This window comes from Gorilla gorilla, chromosome 12 (assembly GCF_029281585.2).
Source record: "Gorilla gorilla gorilla isolate KB3781 chromosome 12, NHGRI_mGorGor1-v2.1_pri, whole genome shotgun sequence".
Taxonomy (NCBI): domain Eukaryota; kingdom Metazoa; phylum Chordata; class Mammalia; order Primates; family Hominidae; genus Gorilla; species Gorilla gorilla.
In genome coordinates this window covers 37,396,602-37,417,804 of record NC_073236.2, presented here as the reverse complement: position 1 = coordinate 37,417,804, position 21,203 = coordinate 37,396,602, and the positions used below count along the sequence as shown (strand labels likewise).

General features: G+C 43.0%; 1 protein-coding gene across 10 annotated transcripts in view; it reads left to right on the top strand.

The window, feature by feature from the left end:
• AFF3 (ALF transcription elongation factor 3) overlaps positions 1 to 21,203 on the top strand; it is a 569,022-nt gene that overhangs the window by 540,616 nt on the left and 7,203 nt on the right. For 9 of the 10 annotated variants that reach the window (XM_063695620.1, XM_063695617.1, XM_063695621.1 and 6 more), the window contains 6 exons: positions 4,069 to 4,132; positions 7,354 to 7,490; positions 12,554 to 12,625; positions 14,016 to 14,109; positions 18,260 to 18,309; positions 18,458 to 18,681. In XM_063695620.1, the coding sequence (XP_063551690.1) occupies positions 4,069 to 4,132; positions 7,354 to 7,490; positions 12,554 to 12,625; positions 14,016 to 14,109; positions 18,260 to 18,309; positions 18,458 to 18,681 (641 nt within the window). The remainder of the gene's footprint in view (positions 1 to 4,068; positions 4,133 to 7,353; positions 7,491 to 12,553; positions 12,626 to 14,015; positions 14,110 to 18,259; positions 18,310 to 18,457; positions 18,682 to 21,203) is intronic. The other variant, XM_063695619.1, reaches the window with a different exon arrangement.

Below are 21,203 nucleotides of genomic sequence, written 5' to 3'. Positions count from 1 at the left end.
AGCAGTCCTGTGGCCTGAAGAAACAGTGAATAACCGCTTGTGCCTGGGAGAAGACCGGTTCCAGGGACTCTGAGCCCCAGCCAACATCAAAGTTGTGGAAATAAAAGCTGTGTTTGAATCCTTGCTACCCAAATGCAATCTACCTGCATCTGTGGGGAAGTGCCTATAAAGCCAGTGCCAGCATCCTGGAGTGGCTGACTCTGAAGTGCCCTCATCCATAGTCATCACTGACTCTGTGTATTAAAAATAATTACTTAACTTCTTATGCATTCTCCTCAAAGCTTGGGACATATTAACACCTCTGGGGCTTATCAGATGACAAGCTGACATATCGGATAGCAGATGATGAATTCATTTGGTATGCAGTTGCCTATTTGTCTGATTTGGATTTCAACTTCCCTAAGAAAATCATCCAATTTCTGCCGCGCCGAGGAACTTGTTGTTCAAACACATTGAGCTCTCATCCCTGCCAGTTTTCACAAAACAGGCTGGCTCTACTGAGGGCGGCATTTCACAGAGGTAGGAATTACAGAAAGGAGTCTGCCAGGCTCTCCGTGGGAGACCATTCAACTCTATCCCAGCCACAAAGGAGAACAAAAATCAAGGTTGCTTTAATATTCCCATGCCAGAAGAAATATGGGGGTAGCTCAAACCCTGATGCTGCTGAGAACCAAGGCCGTGTGTTTCTAGGTGGGGGTGGTGGGAGGGGGAAGAGAAGAAAAGAAAACATTCTATTTGGATCAAGTGCTCAGAATGCTTTTGTTGGAGAGAGCTCTCATAATGAAGATGCATGCAGCTAAGCTCTGGCTTTCAGATCACTCAAGCCCCATTTCTGAAGAGCCCATGATTCACAGTTCCATTTATGGTGTTTAATTAAACTTTTATTAGGTTTGCTCATGTGTCATCATAAAATACCATCACTGTGGGAAACAATGGGAAGAATTTTATTACACAAATGAAAAACGAAAACTCTAGGTTTTCCATGTTAAAAAAAAATAGAAGATTAGATGCAAAATCTATTTGAACACTCAGATAAGATCTCATTTTAGTACCTTTGCTGTATTATATTCTATAACTGTCACAATGGTGACAGCAATTTTACTTTTCCTACTGACTTGTGTATTGCTGTCAGAAGGGATGCCTTTGTGATTCGTGGCAAGGCTGGACACTGGGTGACATCCCATTGGTCCCTCTGGCTTTATAATGATCTGCTCTGGAAGTACAGCACTAGAAATCACCCGAAAGGAGAAAATGGGCCAATCATCAGGCAATCTTCAGTGACTCATTATAGTGAGCCCTCCATTCTATGCAAAGATGAGAGTTCTAACAAATGTGTTCGTAAGTGGCCTCCAGATGGTACCTATGCTATTAGCATCTCAGGTTACTGCTCTGATTATAGCTGCTCTGATACGGTCAGAAAATTAGGTGTGTTACTTACCCACATGTGCTATGGTGAGAGTCTATGACTCAGCCTCCATATCAGGATTTAAAAATATGCCCCTATGCTGCAGATGAAAACAATATTGATTAAGGAGCTTATATTAGGAATTGTGAGCCACTGCCATCCATAAGGGTAACTTAGAAGGCTGGTGGAAACTAAGATGCCATAGCTTATTACCAAGATAATCCTTTAATGAAATGCATTTGAAGTAGTGATCTGTTAGTGACAAAACAGGGCAAGAAAAAAAAATGACCTAACTTATATACTACAGTATAAAACAGATAATGATGTGGAGAATTTCAAGTTGCTATGGAGACATTCTCTGGCTCATTGGATGCGATGCTGCACCCCATCGGAAGACACCACTCTTTTCTAAGCTCAAAATGAATTCAGTGCCATTCATTCAAGGGAGACCTGCTTACCTTCTACCGTGTGCCAAAAACTACAGGGTGGGAAAGATCAAAGAAGTCTACAGCATGGTCCTTACTAAAAACGTACCAGCAACCAAGTTGCACACATGCCCAGTACAGCTCAGAAGATAATGAAATACCAAGTGTAGTAAACAAGAAGTGCTGTGTGAGCTCAGGAAGGACAGAGGTGAACATGGACCAAGGTTACTCGGAATGCCTTACAGCGGGGAAATTGAGGGCCAGGCAACATTCGGCTCCTAGAAGGCACTCAGTGAATGAACAGAGAGGAGAGTGTTCCAGGTGGGGGAAGTGATGAGCAGATCTCCTCGGACCAGGATGCCATGTTATCAAGACAATGAGGAGCCACCTCTGACTTTGGTCAAGGGCCTTTGTGAATAAGCAATATGATGAAGTGGGTTGGGCAAGATTATTGGGGATCTGAACTGAGATTTTATCTCGTAGACCCTGGAGATTGATTTTAGGTCTGTGAGCAGGATGGTGATGTGATGGAAGCCATGTAATCCCAGCACTTTGGGAGGCCGAGGCAGGTGGATCACTTGACCTCAGGAGTTCAAGACCAGCCTTTGCAACATGGCGAAACCCTGTCTCCACTAAAAATACAAAAAGTTAGCCAGGCATAGTGGCACACGCCTGTAGTCCCAGCTACCTGGGAGGCTGTGGTGGGAGGGTGGCTTAACCCCAGGTGGTTGATGCTGCAGTATGGGTGATTGTACCACTGCCCTCCAGCCTAGGCGACAGAGTGAGAACCTTTCTCAAAAAACAACAACAAAAATAACATCAATTGCCAGAGTTGGAACCAAAGACCAGACAATATGTGGACATTCTTACAATATGTGTCAATATGTGGACAAAGAAGGAAAACTCACCAAGGCAACAACAAAGCCATTCATATGGAGAAAGCATGGGCACCCAGGAGATGCAAGAGAGAAAATGGAGTGGCAGGAGCAGGGCCTTCCTAGGAAGGAGACCTCAGGCCTCACCCTCAGTGAAAGACCCACCACAATGAATGGACGGCTCCAGCCCTCAGAGGGGGGCATGGGGATGGGGTGAGGAGCCATTTTGACCCCAAAACTATGCTGTGATTCTGGTTTGTTTGATTAAAATGCAATGTCATTGTCACACATTGCTTTTCTAAGCGTTTTGACCTCTTTGGATACATGAATGTTCTGACTACCTAATATTACAATAAGGTAAAAGACCCATTAGGATCTGAAATAAGGCAGTTCAAAATAAGCATGTAATCATCGGCTAAACAGTCCATGATTAATATCACTACTTCCGTCGAATCTCCCATTCAGAGAGTCCTGGCTTATATTTGATATTCATGAATAGGTCAAGTTTATTGATTATATAAAGTTTATGCTGCCGGTGCCTAAAAATGTCATTTTTTTAATCTATCGGGCTAAACACTTAAAGATACTGTCTGATGAGTACCTTAGCGTAACTGGGCCTCATTACACACACTCAAATCAGTCTCTGGATGAGTTACCTTCATCTCCCGGCAGAGTCACCGCTGGCCAGGGTTATTGCTTTAATAATCCACATGTCTGCTGTTAATGTTTACCAGCTAGCTAATCAGAACTCTAGAGAATACATGGCATGTTTGCATTGTTACAAGGTAGACATCATTTTACAATTAACTTCATTACAACTGGAATGTAATCATCCAACATTACCTCTTTTTATTTTTCACTGTGAGGCTTTAAGATAATTCAGTATATATACATAAAACTCTAGGTACTAGATATGCATATAAATGACACTTATTTTCATAAGGATACATAAATATACTCACCCATATATAGCCATACAATTATTATGAGGTATATTTACAATCTTTACATTAAAAGGGGATTGTTTTATGTAAATATTACATAAAATAAGATTTCTCGCTTTTTTTTTAACCATACAATAAAAAAATATATTCACAAATTAGGCCCTAGGGGGCCATGTTAAATCCACTGTAAATAGAGACTACTGGCGTATGTTGAGTGTGTTTCGAATTGCTAACTTAAGAGAAAATTTGTTGTGGTGTTTGACATATAGGCAGTAGTTTGGAAAGGCAAAAAACACACTTAATTCCGCATTAAGCAGAGTTTTTAAATTGTGCCTTAAGTTTGAGTGAAAGGAAGGAATATTTTAAAAAGATGTTGCACTTAAGCCATAATGACGTTTAATATCATTCTCTCCTTGTAGGCCTCGCAGTGCCGATTATTTTATGCAAGAAGCTAAACGAATGAAGCATAAAGCAGATGCAATGGTGAGACCCTTTTCTTTCCAGATACGTTCTTCCAAATTATGTGTGTACTGCAGCTTCATCACTGGGACAATATAGCTAGGGTAATTATAAAATCTATTACAAGGATGGCTGGGTCTGTTAAATGGAGAAATGTTTATATAATCAAATGTTCATAGCCCAATAAATTATGACTTCAACCAATAATGCCTGACTGGGAAAAAGCCCTAGACAAATGAATATTTCAGTTTAGTCCTAAGGTTTGAATAGTAACTAGAGCCAGTGGAGGCAGTGGGCGGTAGTATTTTTTTTTCCTTTAAAAAGTAAAATCTAGATTTGCATTTTTCTCTTGTTAGCCTGACAAACCCTTGGCTTGGTCCCAGGATCAAATCTCTTTTCAAAAACACTTGTGTTCTTCACATGTATCTGCCAAAATGAATGCTTTCTCTGAAACTGTACAACACAGAAACTATTATCTGCACATAAGACTCTAAAGTCACCATGATTTGATGTTTTCAAAGAATAACTTTTCTTGCTTGGATGATCTCCTGTTTTGGAAAGCTTGAAGCTCTCAGGCAAGAGATGGAAAACTTTGTTTTCTTTTCTAAAAGAGATCATATGGTTGTTCCATCTTAAATGAATGAAGTCCAAAGGGACATCTTCCCACCTAGTAATTCCAGTTTTAGTCTCCTCCAGTGTTCATAACTGAGATTAAGGCAGGTGCTGGAAATGAAGAAGGCATTTCCAGTGACCTTCAGAATACTGAAGATGTTTAAACAGTAACAGTACCCCTCTTCCAGTGCTACCAGTGTCACCTATTGAACACTTATTTACGTGAAGACCACTGCCTATGTACACTGGGGTACAGGAGGAATAACCCCTACGTATCAGAAAATAGAGGAGGGCAGCGGAAGGTACAGCTCTTGTCCACACAATCTGAGTCTGATGGACAGTTCTGGTCATCTGGAGAAGCCAATGCATGGCCACTCTTGGAGAAGAGCATCAGATTTTTAAGGAGAAAGAGATTTTCTGCCTGAATCCAGCATCTAAAGTTTACAGCATTATTCATTCATTGTCCTCTTGCCCAACCCTATCTTTCCTGTTGACGATTTCCCAAGAGGAGACACTCTGCTCCAGCCAGGCTGGTCCCCTACTGACCTCTAAGCACACCTTGCTCCTGCCAGCCAGCAGGCCTTTGCACCTGCAGAGAGTCACTCTCACACACTCTCATGGGCACACTCACACCGTCAGCATCCTCCCCAAATCTAGCCAAACCCTACCATTCCTTCCCGGCATCATATTCAGTCTCCTCCCTGTGGCCTTCCCAGTCTCTCCGCGGCCCCATCACTAGCTCACTTTCCTCCATCTCATTTGCACTGGATGCCTCATTTTGTATTTTGTTGGGTAATCACAGACTGCCTTGCACTTTGAACTATCTTGTAGGTGTACATTTTCTCTCTCCAAGTCTATTATATGTTCCTGGAAAGAGCTTTCGCTTGTGGAGTGCACAGACCACAGAATTGGGTGCTTTAGGAAATATTAATACTAAATGAAATGACTTCATCTGAAAGTGTTATCAAGAAATGTTGCATTACAGGCCAGGCACGGTGGCTCACACCTGTAATCCCAGCACTTTGGGAGGCTAAGGCAGGTGGATCATTTGAGGTCAGGAGTTCGAGACCAGCCTGGCCAACATGGTGAAACCCTGTTTCTACTGAAAATACAAAAAAAAAAAAAATGAGCCAGGTGTGGTGGTGCACACCTGTAATCCCAGCTACTTGGGAGGCTGAGACAGAAGACTCGCTTGAACCCGGGAGGCAGAGATTGCAATGAGCCAAGATCATGCCACTGCACTCCAGCCTGGGTGACAGAGTGAGACCCTGTCTCCAAAAAAAAAAAAAAAAGAAAAAAGAAATGTTGCATTATAGCCTACACTACCTTTATAAGCAGTTTAAAATTTTGATTTGCTAATGAGAGGAAGTTTTGCTCTGCATTTCTGTTTTTGAAGCTATCATTACTAATGAAGTTTTTTTGTATTTTTAGTGGCAAGACTTGGAATAGTATTTGAGTATTATGTCATTCTGTTTTAATTGATGAATGAATCATTTGAAAACTGGGGAGATTCTGCAATCCAGAGTTAGAATATGTAATTACCTACAAAGAGTAGTCAGGTATGGAACCAGGAACTTGATGCATAAGTTTAGATTGATGAGATCTTAAGAATATAAAGCTGATTTGTGGCTGCCCTTGCTGATGAATAACACAAATTTCGACAGCTACAGATAATCCCATAGAAATGTGTTTTGTTTTGCCTTTAGAGACAGCGTCTTGCTGTGTTATCCAGGTTGGAGCACAGTGGGGTGATCATAGCTCACTGGAACCTCAAACTTCCAGGCTCGAGTGATCCTCCTGCCTCACCTTCCCAAAACACTGGGATTACAGGCATGAGCCGCCAGGCCCAACCAAAAATCATTTTTATTAATAATTTTCAACTTTTTGTCCTATTTTAGCAAAGCTGAAATAGCTCCTTGAGGTTTATCTCCTCTCCTTTCCCCTACTCACTCTCGCTCTTAAGTGAGGTTCTAAATATTAACAACAACAACAAAAAAAAACAATTGAGACCAGGTGTGGTGGCCTATGCCTGCCTGTAATCCCAGCTACTTGGAGGCTGAGGCAGGAGAATCGCTTGAACATAGGAGGCAGAGGTTGCAGGGAGACTCCATCTCAAAAATAAAAAAATTAAAAAAAATTGAGAAGAGGAAGGCATGGAGATGTAAGTGCCACAAATAATGTAAAAGATAATAACCAAGGCCTGGAACCATCCAAGTTGGGGATGTACCAAAAGAAGTATGAAAATTCTTATATGGGACCAGACCTACCAACTTTGATGCATATTTAGCATAGCATGGAGGAACAAGGAATAAAGTCGCCAAACCATTAGGGGTTAGAAAGAGGGAAACAGAAATCAGAGCAGCCATGCAGTTCTGAGCTCTGTTGATTGACAGCTGTCACATGGGTTTGATACAATTCTGTATATAACTGTTCGCTCACTTACTCCAAGCCAGTAGCAGTTTGAGAAAATAAGTAGGAAAAGAAGTATTCTATTTCTTTCTTCTCTCAGCTTCATTCCCAGGATTTTAGAAGTCAGAGTTGGGTTTCTCAAATAAGGTGTATAAACTACATGACAATGCCATTTAAAAAAAAACTATTGTTTAGGAAGACACTGTATTAACTCTGTTGATCAGGTGGAAAAGTTTGGAAAGGCTTTGAACTATGCTGAAGCAGCATTGTCGTTTATCGAGTGTGGAAATGCAATGGAACAAGGCCCCATGGAATCCAAATCTCCTTATACGATGTATTCAGAAACAGTAGAGCTCATCAGGTAAGCACCGTGTTTTCTTGCTGGATGAGGGGAGGAGTGAGGAATGTGTGGAAGCGCTATGGATACAGAGAAAAAAATGTCAGCCTGCACCATCCCCCACCAGGAGCCAGTGTTCATCCCCCCAAAATAAGAGGGTAAGGTCGTGCAAGGCGCCTTGGCACACCTTGCCCCCTCTGTCCTCTGTGAGCAAGGGGGGCAGCTGCTGTAGCCCCCGATTGCCGAGGGAGGAGGCTGAGTCTGAGGGGGCTGTGACATGCCTGCTCCTCTCAGCTAGGAAGTGGCAGATTTTGAGCCTATTTCAGCCCTAGGCTGCTTTAAAAAAAAAAAAAATCTGGTTCAGGTTAGTATCATCTAAATCTTAGCTCCATCAGTAAATACTTCTGGAGTATTTAATGAAAGAACATTCAGGAGTATTTTATGGAAGGAGAAGCCATCTTATACTGTCTGGTCTAAAAACTGGACATGGGCACCATCCCCCAACCTGGGTGAAGACCTGTGAGCAGACGTGTCAAGGCATTCGATGGGAAACACTTGTCCTCCATGATGGAGACTTGGAAAGGCACCTCCGTCACATCTCTGTAATCAACAGTTAAGGGAATTTCATCCATTAGCCCTACTAAGAACCTTCATAGTATGGTTTATGTTTTTAGCCAGTTTAACTGCTTGACATAATGTCTAATATCCATAATGAGAAATAATTCTTCCTAAAACTAACTTTTAAAAGTTTTTCTGATTCTGGGGTTCTGTGCAATCAAAGCTTAGACATTTTCCACCATGTCCCAACATTCTGCGTGGAAGATTTCTAATCATCTTAGGATGTGATCTTTTTGGTCTACATTGGCCCAAAGATGCTACTTGGTGTTTTACACACCACTCTCCCTCAGTAAATAGTTTCCAGCCTTTGAAACTGTCATGCCGACATCAGAGAACACATCACCTCCATAAAGCATTTTTCAAGAATGTTTTAAAGTCAACACTGCCCATTTTTCTTAATAAAGTATTTCTACTAAATCAATATATTGGTGAATCCTTTATACTGTCTTTTTGTATGGCACATTACTTTCAGTAGTGATGAAATGAAAGCAGCAAAGTAAAAAGACTGGTAAAAGTTACTCTAAGAGATCCTAGATCCATACATTCCTTCCTCAGAACAAGGCCCAGCCCCAGATGTTCATAGGCAGGCGGGGAGGAAAGTGGGAGAAACTGGACAGGGACAAAGCTGGAAGATGCCTTAGAGTGTGAGTACCTTGAGCACAGGGAGTTTTTTGGGTTTTGTCTGATTTGCTCACTGGGGAATCCTCAGCCCCTCGAATATTTTCTGGCACATAGTATGTGCTTAATAAACAATTGAGGAATCAATGAATAAGCAAGCCATAGGGCCTGCTGTGAACTGAAGTATCATGACCTGCTTAAAGGCATTCACACTTGAAAATCAAGCAAGCCCAAACAAACAAAAAACCATGCCAGCCAGATATACCATCAAAGAGAGGGTTCTGGGGTACCACACCCACTGTGCCCACTGATGGAAGTAATCTTTCACAGGTAGAGAACACTGTCCACCTTCCAGATACTTCAGAATCAATAGAATCACGCAAAATACAGAGAAAACAAAGACAAAAAGACAAATTTGGCTCTTTTTCTTTCTTTCTTTTTCCTTTTTTTTTTTTTTGAGACTAAATTTCGCTCTTACTGCCCAGGCTGGAGTGCAATGGCACAATCTCAGTTCACCACAACCTCTGCCTCCCGAGTTCAAGTGATTCTCCTGCCTCAGCCTCCCCAGTAGCTCAAATTACAGGCATGCACCACCACATCCAGCTAATTTTGTATTTTTAGTAGAGATGGGGGTTTCTCCATGTTGGTCAGGATGGTCTTGAACTCCTGACCTTAGGTGCTCTGCCTGCTTCGGCCTCCCAAAGTGCTGAGATTACAAGCGTGAGCCACCGCACCTGGCTAGCTCTTTTTTCAACCTACATTAGAAAACAGCATTAATTCTCCAGGCGCGGTGGCTCACGCCTGTAATCCCAGCACTTTGGGAGGCCGAGGCAGGCGGATCATGAGGTCAGGAGATTGAGACCATCCTGGCTAATACGGTGAAACCTCGTCTCTACTAAAAATACAAAAAATTAGCCGGGCATGGTGGCCGGCACCTGTAGTCCCAGCTACTCAGGAGGCTGAGGCAGGAGAATGGCGTGAACCCGGGAGGCGGAGCTCGCAGTGAGCCGAGATCACGCCACTGCACTCCAGCCTGGGCGACAGAGCTAGACTCTGTCTCAAGAAAGAAAAAAAAAAAAAGAAAACAGCATTAATTACATCTGCACATTGCCCACCCTGCCTGACCCTCCTCTCCCCTACTGAGACACTGAAGGGCCTGGAGCGCTGGCAAGGGGTTCTCACCACCAAGATGACCTAGCCCAGGATGTACACTTTGTCCCTACGGGCAGAATTCCCTTCTCTACCAGGGAACTCCAGATGGCCAAGCAGGCGTGGGTCAGTGGAGCACTGCCACCACACGAGCTCAGCCTGGTGACCCTCTCCTCCCACCCTCCCACTCTCCGCAGGCAGCACCATCAGGGACGAGCTGAAGCCCCGGTGGCACCAGATCAACCACACAGACTAAAATAGTATCAGAAAGGCTCTGAAAATTAAATTATCATTGGAACCACAGCCCCCAAAGTAGGCTAGGGCCTTCCTGCTAGACCTAAACAGGGTGGCTGGGTTTAAAATAGGACTCAAGAGTCTCCTAACCTAATGGTCAAAATGTCCAGGATACCATAGGAACTCACTCATCATACCAAGAACTAGGACAGTCACCACTGGCATGAAAAAAGATGATCAGAAGACCTCAATGCAAAGATGAATCAGTTGCTGCAATTATCTGACAAGGATTTTTAAAGCAGCCATCGTAAAAATGCTTTGATAATCACAGTTATCACTCAACAAACCAAACCAGAAAATCTTTTCAAAGAAATGGAAGTTATTTTAAAAAGAACTAAATGGAAATTGTGAAACTGTAGAATTTGATAATATAAACCCCAAAAATGGACTCAGTAGTAGAGTGGAGATGACAGGAGAGAGTCAATGAGCTTGAGGACAAAAAATATAATTTACCCAATCTGAGCAGTAAAGAAGAAATAGACTGAAAAAATTAAATGAATACAGCCTCAAGCACAAGAAGAAAAAATCCAACATTTGTGTCATGGAAGTCTCAGAGGAGAGGAATAGAGAGTGGGACTGAGAGAGTATTTGAAGAAATAATGGCTGAAACTTGCCAAATTTGTCAAAAGACATAAACCTACAGATTTAAGAAGCAGAGAAAAACCTAAATAAGATAAACCCAAAGAAATGCATGCAAAAACACACCATGATTACATTTCCAAAAACTAAAGGCCAAATATCCTGAAAGCAGCCAGGGAGAAATGATAATTATCTGCAGGGGAGAATCAATTCGAATGACAGCAGGCTTCTCTGAAACCATGCAGGCTGGGAGGGAGTGGTGTGACAGTTTCCAAGGGTTCAAAGAAGGAACTGTGAAGCCATGAATTCTAGAGTCAGTGAAACTATTCTTCAAGAATGAAGGGAAATAAAGATATCCTCAGATTTAGGAAAAGTACAAGTACAAGTATGTGTCTCTAAAAGACCCACCCTTAAAGACTGGCTAAAAGAAGTTTCTCAAACAGAAATAAAATGACAAAAGAAGGAATATGGGAGCATTGGGAAAGAAGGAAGAACAGACACATAGATATATATACAATAAACTACTCTCCTTATGAGTTTATAAACCAGGTTTGAGGATTGAAACAAAAATTATACCAGCAGTCCAGGCACAGTGGCTCACATCTGTAATCACAGCACTTTAGGAGGCCACGCTGGGAGGATAGCTTGAGGCCAGGAGTTTGAAACCAGCCCAGACAACATAGTAAGACCCCACTGCTACAAAACAAAACAATAAAAAATTAAAAATTATACCACCATCTGATACTCAAGACAATGCTATTTTTAAGTGGGGAAGGTAAAGGTATCTAAATTGAAGTAAGACTTCCATACTATCCCAAAGTGATAAAATATTGATACCAATAAATTACATGTATATGGTAAAATCCAGAGCAACCGCTGTAAAAATTATGCAAAGAGATAACACTGAAACATGCTACAAGTCTGCATGTTGAGGAGATAGTGCAATGATAACAGTATGTCTCTTGAGGAATTTTCAAGCCAGCCAGCTATCCCAAGAGCTTTACAAACACTATCTTAGTTAATTCTTAACACAATGTTATGTGATTGGCAGTATTAGTCTTATTTTATGGATAAGGAAATGGAGGCTTAAAGATGTTAATACATTTGTCTAAGCACTTACAACTTACAAGTCGCTGAGCTGAGATTTGAACCTAGGACAATCTGATCATTACACATATTGCCTCAGCTCTCTCAAAGAGTCTGCATATGTAATTTGGTATGTTGTTGGGAGAAAGCAATGGCCACAGTCCCCTTGGTTCAGAAAAATAAATGGAATTAAGTGCAGTCCATAAAAGCCACTAGTTTCTTGTAGTATCTGTCTGTAGAAGCAAATAGAGATTAAAAATGTACTCAGGACACTTATGTAGCTGTCAAAGTAAAAGTTACATAACAAAGAAAGAGGGGTAAATCTAAGCATTCCTCTGCGTACCCAGGATGGAAATTCTTCTGGGGGTAAGCACAGAAGGATAGAACTTCACCTCCATCTGTCAGACACTCAGCCATAAATCAAAATTTGGAAAAATGGACATGTTAGCATATACATGAATAGTTCTTGAACTGGTATCACTCCCGACAATCTGTAGCATTTGAACTTGTACTGTTAAAGAGCAGAAAGTAGCTGTTCTAGTCATCACAGTAATGTAATACTTGGGAAAATGGAGCAGCACCAGCTAGCTTTTAAGAAAGAATTATCAGCAAGTACTATGAAAAGCTAAGGATCAGGCAGGGAGAACTACCATCATAGAAGTTCTGTTAATAAAAAAGCTTGTTTTACTATTTCTTTGCTTTTTATGTTTTTTATTCTATTCCTCCTCCCCCCTTTTTCTAAGGTATGCTATGAGACTAAAAACCCACTCAGGCCCCAATGCCACACCAGAAGACAAACAACTGGCTGCATTATGGTGAGTGCCCATCTCCGCTTAGAATAGCAGCCCCAGCCTCGCATGCCGTCATTGGCAAACCACGTGCTGAAAGGCATAGTGTTTGCCCAATGTCTTCTAACATACAAAGCCCCAGAGCAGTTCTAATGACCAGGGGAAGTCCAGACCATTTTTTGCTGCCGTACTATACATGATCTGACTTCACAGTGATTGAAAATCGACAGGCCTCCCAAAGTGCTGGGATTACAGGCGTGAGCCACTGTGCCCGGCCTAATTTTTGTATTTTTAGTAGAGATGGGGTTTCACCATGTTGGTCAGGCTGGTCTTGAACTCCTGACCTCAAGTGATCTGCCTGCCTCAGCCTCCCAGAGTGCTGGGATTACAGGCGTGAACCATCGCGCCCGGCGCAGCCGCTTACTTTGAAAATGATGCCACAGAAAAAAGGGAACGATCGGGTAACCTATAGTTCCTTTACCTGTCACCCTTCCTTACTCATCAGTAGGTGGAAGGCAGAGAATGTTGATAGAATACATGTCTATCAAGCAGTGAAATAAAGACGGTTGAATTAAAAAATAATAACAGCAACAGACACAAAAAAGGTCTCAAATTGTTACCTGTCCTGGATTTGGTTGGTAGGAGGAGATGGTGCCATTGTACCCAGAATGTTGGTATTCTGGATGTCAGCATCAGATCCGAGTTAGCAAATAACTGAGTGAAGAGCTCCAAGGAAGAGAGGATAAGTCTCAGAAACGCCCTTTGTGCCCCTTTCAAACTTGAAGTCCCATATTGGAATAATACACTAAATGACAATAATATGATTGTATAAGATAGAATACTGACATATAAATAAGTATACAAAATATTATAGGAAATAATAAAATGATGGCACCTATTCCCAGCATAGTGTTTTTGTTGTTTATAATGATGGCACCTATTCCCAGCATAGTGTTTTTGTTGTTTATAAAGTACATCCATGTTTGTGACTTTAGTGGAGCTGCTTATAGTTCAGTAAAATCAGGTGGCAGTGCCGTCCTTTCCGCAGAGCGGGGCTCGCCCGCGAAGCAGTGAAGGCTGCGTGCTAGAGCTACCTCGCGCCTCTCGTGGAGAGACAGTGCCCTCTCGTGGTGAAAGAAGGAAGCGGCCGGCCCCTGTGACCCAACAGTGATTCACATAACGCTGTAAAATTATCTAGTGATGAATGTATTTATGGAATACCTTCCTGGAATTTTGAATTCTATTTTTGGACAAAAGATGTTCCCTCACAGACATTATATGCACGTATAGAAAGATTTCCTATGTAGAAACAAGGTATTGTTATTGAGTACCTTAGAACAACAACAAAAATGTTTAAGTCTTGTTTGCGCAGGACGCACTCAGCCGCTTCTGGGCCTGTTTCTCTTTTCGCCTGCAGTTACCGATGCCTGGCCCTCCTATACTGGCGGATGTTTCGACTCAAAAGGGACCACGCAGTAAAGTATTCAAAAGCACTCATCGACTATTTCAAGGTACTGTCTAGAGAATGAGCAGAATTGTTCCTTAATTTCACTTGTCTCCCTGTCAAATTTGTGAAGCACCTGGTAGACTCCATTGCTTTGGGGTTCATGCAGGTCACCTCTGGTCCCCAAGGTAACCCCATTTATGCCACACTTGTGGCTTTCAGGCCTCAGAATGGACCTTTGAGAGCCCATCTAATGTATCTCCCTGCCTTCTTGTCCAAGTATTTTTATTTTTTTATTTTTATTTTTTTATGTATTTTTGGAGACAGAGTTTCACTCTTTGTTGCCCAGGCTGCAGTGCAATGGTGCGATCTCGGCTCACTGCAACCTCCGCCTCCTGGGTTCAAGCAATTCTCCTGCCTCAGCCTCCCAAATAGCTGAGATTACAGGCGCACACCACCAGACCTGGCTAATTTTGTATTTTTAGTAGAGACGGGGTTTCACCATGTTGGTCAGGCTGGTCTCGAACTCCTGACCTCAGGTGATCTCCCCGCCTCCACTTCCCAGAGTGCTAGGAATACAGGTGTGAGCCACCACGCCCAGCCTTGTCCAGGTATTTTTATGGCTTCAAGAGAAAGAAGATCCAGTTACTCATTCCAGTGTCCTAGGAAATTCATCTTTATAGCTAACATAAATTCCTCATGCTCACTTAGAGCTTCTTTTCCTTAGAAGTAACCCCTTAGAGCCATTCCCTCTTAGCTAGTCTCTAGTAGCTTATTTAATTTTTAATAGAGGCGTTATTTAAAATGGTAAGAGATGACTTGTTAGAACTCAGAAGCAGTAGATAGCCATGTGTAGCTATAGGGATAAAATTGCAAACCATGCCACCTTTTACTTATCACAGGGAATGAAATTATTTTCACTGGGAGAATAAATTTTTAAAAGCCTTCGCTGATGTACTGTTGTGAGGTCGACCTTACATTAATAATTAATTTGAGATTTCTGGGCCTCTTCTCTGTTTATCTATAGAAACTAGAAATTATGCCGTCTCTATCTCCAACAGCCCTTTGTCAGATACACAACCATCATTTGAGATCTGTTCATGCCCAACCTCCTCTAGAGGTGATCTCTAATGGCCAGGCTGTGCTGGGGGTTCCTGGGGTATGTTCAGCACACTGCCTTCTAATTGTGCATGTAGAGTAACCAGGTGCTAGGCCATGGACATCACTTTCTCAGCCCATTGACCGTCGTGTGTCATCAGGACAAGAACCAGCACTGAGCCTTCCCTTTCCTTCAGGTGCCTAAAGTCAACATCAATAGTGTTCAAAAATCCAGAACGTAAGATCTACTGCTAAAGAGAATTATTACAGTCAAGGAAAATGCTTGAATAAAGAAGGAAGCTGAATTCTGTAAGCCGCCAGGGGCTACAACAAACTTTTAACGGATACAAGTTCTTAATATTCTCTGCACCCCACTAATACATACAGAATGGGTAGAAAACACACCGGGCGTGGTGGCAGGCATCTGTAATCCTAGCTACTAGGGAGGCTGAGGCACGAGAATCGTTTGAACCCGGGAGGCAGAGGTTGCAGTGAGCCGAGATGGCACCACTGCGCTCCAGCCTGGGCGACAGAGTGCGACTTTGTCTCAAAAAAAAAAAAAAAAAAAGAAAACACAACCAGAAAATCAGAGTTGCTCCTCAAGGAATTAATGTCATTTACCCTTCATCAAAAGCTATTTTTAAAATTTTTTTAATTAATCAACAACAAATTGCATGTACTTATGTATAATGTGTTGTTTTGATATATTTATACATTGTGGAATGATTAAACCAAGCTAATTAACATATCCATCACCTCACATACTTACCGTTTTTGTGATGGGAACATTTAAAATCGATTCTTTTAGAGATTTTCAAGTATACTATACATCATTATTAATTGTAGTCACCATCCCATACAATAGATCTCCAGAACTTATTCCTGATAACTGAAACTTGGATACAAAGTTTCAAGGACTTTTTTTTTTTTTTTCTGTCCCGTTCTGTTGCCCAGGCTAGAGTGCAGTGGTACAGTCGGAGCTCACTGCAGCTGTGAATTCCTGGGCTCAAGCAGTCCTCCCACCTCAGCCTCCCAAGTCGCTGAGACCACAGATACACACCACCACACCCAGCTCATTTTTTCATTTTTTGTAGACGGAGGGTCTCCTTGTGTTGTCCAGACCCTTATCGAACTCGTGTCCTCCAGCAAGCCTACCGACTTGGCCTCCCAAAGTGCTAGGATTACCAATGTGAGCCACACATCCAGCCTCAAGAGCTATTTAAATGCTACTTTGAGTTCAGAGACCATGAAATCTTTAGGTACCCAGGACAATTTGGCTATATGTGTTTTATCAGTACAGAGCTATCTCTAAAAAAAAAGAACTTTGTTCCTACCAGTATTTCTTGGGCATGGGGCTTAGTGGTAGAGGAAGAGAACTCAAGACTTCTTTTTTGTTGTTTTTTTTTTTTGAGACGGAGTCTCGCTCCGTCACCCAGGCTGGAGTGCAGTGGCACAATCTTGGCTCACCCTAACCTCCACCTCCCAGGTTCAAGCGATTCTGTCTCAGCCTCCCAAGTAGTTGGGATTACAGGCATGTGCCACCACACCCGGCTAATTTTTTGTATCTTTAGTAGAGATGGGGTTTCACCATGTCATCCAGGCTGGTCTCAGACTCCTGACTTCAGGTAATCCACCCACCTCAGCCTCCCAAAGTGCTGGGATTACAGGCGTGAGTCACTGCCTTCTTCCTCCATTCAGTAGCCTTTACTGGACTGTTTCTGCAACCCCCAAGCCTTTCTCCCCTTCTGCCATTAGTGTTCTTATATCCAGAACATGCATTCTATAGATCACGTTCTCAGAACCACAGGATGAAGTGGAAACAAAGTGATCAGTCCAGTAGCACCAGCTTGAGAAAGGTGTCAGTAACATTGTGTCAGGAAAGGGAGGATAAGCTCCCCTGTTCAGGAAGGTTTCCTAATTCTCCTCATGAAAATAATTGTATTTCCTGAGACAGGTAAAAGTGGCATGGTTTGCGGTGTTGTCCTTACATTTACATCTTGCCATTGTAGCACCTCAGAGTTCTGACAGGCCATTTCTTGCCATTTTAATAACACCCGCACTAAAACCAGAAAAATCAGTCACCACTCCATAAAGTTCTTTCTAACCAAAAGAAACATGTTGTCTCTGGAGAACCAGGCTGAGGCTGTTTTCTTGTCTCTGGAAAGGGAAAACTCCCATCAGCATCACAAAGACCACTTTCTCCCTTAACAGTCCTATGAAGGCATAATTGGGTTCTCAGAGGGGAAATCTAACTGTGCATTGAGCAACTTCCCTAACTAGAGGCAAAACTTCTAAATATCTGATGCAAGCACCTGGCTTGTGCAACAGAACTTCCTAAACCAGAATATTCAGATAAACCAGAATGTTTGAACATCCTGTCTGTTATGGAAATATATTTTAATCAATTCTTTTAGGAATATGCAACAGCAACTTCCTTTAAGAAGAAATACTTTTAAACTTCCTAAGTTAAAACAATATAATCTGATGTCATGTATTTTCAGGCACTAAGTAAATGTACGTCGACTGTTTCTGCAAATATGTCCTACTTTTAAATATAAAGTATTGGCTATAAGGGGAGATATGAGGGTGTTCCTGCTCTTTTTTCCTTTTAAGAAAAATTAATTTACAATGAAAAAGTAAGGCTGCTTCAAGATTTAACAGACTCTTGGGATTATGACTTAATGTGGTACCTAAAATTTGTACATAAAAACCCAGGCTGTGGGTGAAGCCCTTCACTTACCTCACTGAGGGCTGATGCAGGCAACTTGTCCATGCAAAATAACTTCTAAATCAGAATATTCAGATAAACTAGAACTTTTGAGTATCCTGTTGGCTAGGGAAGTACATTTAAATATATTCTCTTAGGAATATTCAAGAGCAACTCCCTTTAAGAGAAATACTGTTAAACTTCCCGAAGTCCAGGCAGCTGTCCCGACTCCCTTCCAGAAAGGGAACAGAGAACTGTGATGGAGACTTCACAGGTCCAGTTTCTCTGAAGGTGCCTTTTTCCCTCAGCGTCTGCCTTTGCTTCTCTCTGCAGTCACCTGAAAACACGTTCATGTCACCTGTTTCACCTCACGCAGATGGCACTCACTGTCAGTGTTTTTATTTTCTTGCAGAACTCATCTAAAGCTGCCCAAGCCCCATCTCCGTGGGGGGCCAGTGGAAAGTAAGTTCGCTTTTCCAAAGTCAATGCCATAAACCAGACAATGCATGGTGCCGGGCCACTGCGCTTTGCTTTCTGTTCCCCAAGGGGCTGCCCTGCCTCGCTTGCTCCCGACCTCGCCACTCTGGTTTTTCTACCTCTCCCCTTCCAGGAGCACTGGAACCCCATCCCCCATGTCTCCCAACCCCTCTCCCGCCAGCTCCGTGGGGTCTCAGGGCAGCCTCTCCAACGCCAGCGCCCTGTCCCCGTCGACCATCGTCAGCATCCCACAGCGCATCCACCAGATGGCGGCCAACCACGTCAGCATCACCAACAGCATCCTGCACAGCTATGACTACTGGGAGATGGCCGACAACCTGGCCAAGGAAAACCGAGGTGAGTGCACACCCCACGGGGAACCAGGGGCCCACCCGATCAGGGCAGCGGTGGGCGAGTTTCCATGGCCTCTCGAAGGAGACATAGGAGGAGTTGTCGCCAATGGTGGGAAACCCTTCCTGCCCTCTCCCCCACCGCGGGGCCTCCGATGCCTTTGTCTCCCTCAATTCTTAGAGGAAAATGGCATGAGACAGACAGAGGTGCAGGTATAGATACGCACACCTACACTTTTCCCTTTAGCCTGAGGGCTTCTTGAAGGTAGGAACTGCACTGTATTCAAGTTTGTGTTCCTAAGCCTAGCCCAGTGCCTAGAACACACTGGCCCCAGAGCCCAGAGCTCTGAAACACTGAATGAATGAATGAATGAATGAATGAATGAATGAATGAATGGAGTGAGTGAATGAGAATGTTACTCTGAGTGCCAGCTGCTTACAGTTGAAAAGAGCATTTTATGTGTAGCAGTAAGCTGTATTTCTTTTTGAATAACATTTGTTTTTACTGATTATAAAAGTAATATAAGGCAGGGCACGGTGGCTCATGCCTGTAATCCCAACACTTTGGGAGGCTGAGGCGGATAAATCACTTGAGGTCAGGAGTCCAAGACCAGCCTGGCCAACATGGCGAAACCCCATCTCTACTAAAAATAGACAAAATTAGCCAGACATGGTGGTGCACACCTGTAATCCCAGCTACTTGGGAGGCTGAGGCAGGAGAAAGGCTTGAAACCGGGAGGCAGCAGAATGGCTTGAACCCTGGAGGCAGAGGTTGCAGTGAGCCAAGATCATGCCATTGCACTCCAGCCTGGGCAACAGAGCAAGACTCTATCTCAAAAAAAAAAAAAAAAAAAAAAAAGCCACGCATGGTGGCTCACGCCTGTAATCCCAGCTCTTTGGGAAGCTGAGGCAGGCGGATCACGAGGTCAGGAGATCGAGACCATCCTGGCTAACACAGTGAAACCCCATCTCTACTAAAAATACAAAAAAATTAGCTGGGCATGGTGGCGGGCGCCTGTAGTCCCAGCTACTCAGGAGGCTGAGGCAGGAGAATGACGTGAACCCAGGAGGTGGAGCTTGCAGTGAGCCGAGATGGTGCCAATGCACTCCAGCCTGGGCGACAGAGCGAGACTCCGTCTCAAAAAAAAAAAAAAAAAAGTAATGCACACTTACCGTGGCTACATTTGTAAAGCACAGAAAACTTCAGATAAAACAACTTTTAAATCATCAATAATCTTTTTTTTTTTTTTGAGACGGAGTCTCACTCTGTCGCCCAGGCTGGAGTGCAATGGTGCGATCTCGGCTCACTGCAAGCTCCGCCTCCCAGGTTTAAGCCATTCTTCTGCCTCAGCCTCCTGAGTAGCTGGGATACTCACACAGTTGTATATGCTTTCTTCATTTGACATTATATCAGGCATTTTCTCATGTCACTAACTAGTTCAAAAACACCCTTTATGGTGGTTCTATAATAATATCCTAGTACATTGATTGATTATACAGTCACAAAGTATCCTGATTTCTCAAACCATTCCCCTGTTGTTAGACATTTAAGTTCCTTCCAATTTTTTTCCACTGTGACACATAATGTTGGTGTAAATATCCCTACATAAGTCATTGTTCATATTTCTGGTTATTTTCTTTTTCTTTTTTTTTTTTTTTTTTTTTTTTGGTTTGAGACAGAATCTTGCTCTGTTGCCAGGCTGGAGTGCAATGGCGCCATCTCGGCTCACTGCAACCTCCATCTCCTGGATTCAAGAGATTCTCCTGCCTCAGCCTCCCGAGTAGCTGGGACTACAGGCATGCGCCACCATGCCCAGCTAATTTTTTTGTATTTTTAGTAGAGGCGGGGTTTCACCATGTTGGCCAGGATGATCTCGATTTCTTGACCTCGTCATCTGCCTGCCTCGGACTCCCAAAGTACTGGGATTACAGGCGTGAGCCACCACGCCCGGCCATATTTCTGATTATTTTCTTAGGAGGGAGTTGTGGAATAAAATTTGGGGGTCAACAGGTACAGATTCTCTTAAGATATATATTGTTCTATATATTGATATACACTGTTAACTCTTCTCCTGAAAGATTATACTAATTTACTATTGGCCCTGCAGCAGCAGGTAAGAGTGCAAATCTGAGTTCACTTTCAGGCCATGAAATGCAAACTATGTTCCCATGATAGCATGGGAGCATGATAGCTCCAAAGTCAAGAGCAAGATGTTCAGGATGAGATAAGGAATGTATGGCAGAGTGCATGAGATTGTAAATAAAACCACATAGTACATAACATGCAGCCCAGAGAAAGTCCAGTGAGAATGCCATGGGGGTCAGAAGCCACCAGGAGGAGCTTGCTAGAGGAGCTGGCATGGAACCATCGAACAGGGCTTTGAAAAGCACTTAGATTTTGGGAGGCTGAGGTGAGTGGATCGCCTGAGGTCAGGAGTTTGAAACCAGCCTGGCCAACATGGAGAAACCCCGTCTCTACTGAAAATACAAACATTAGCCGGGTGTGGTGGTGCTCGCCTGTAATCCCAG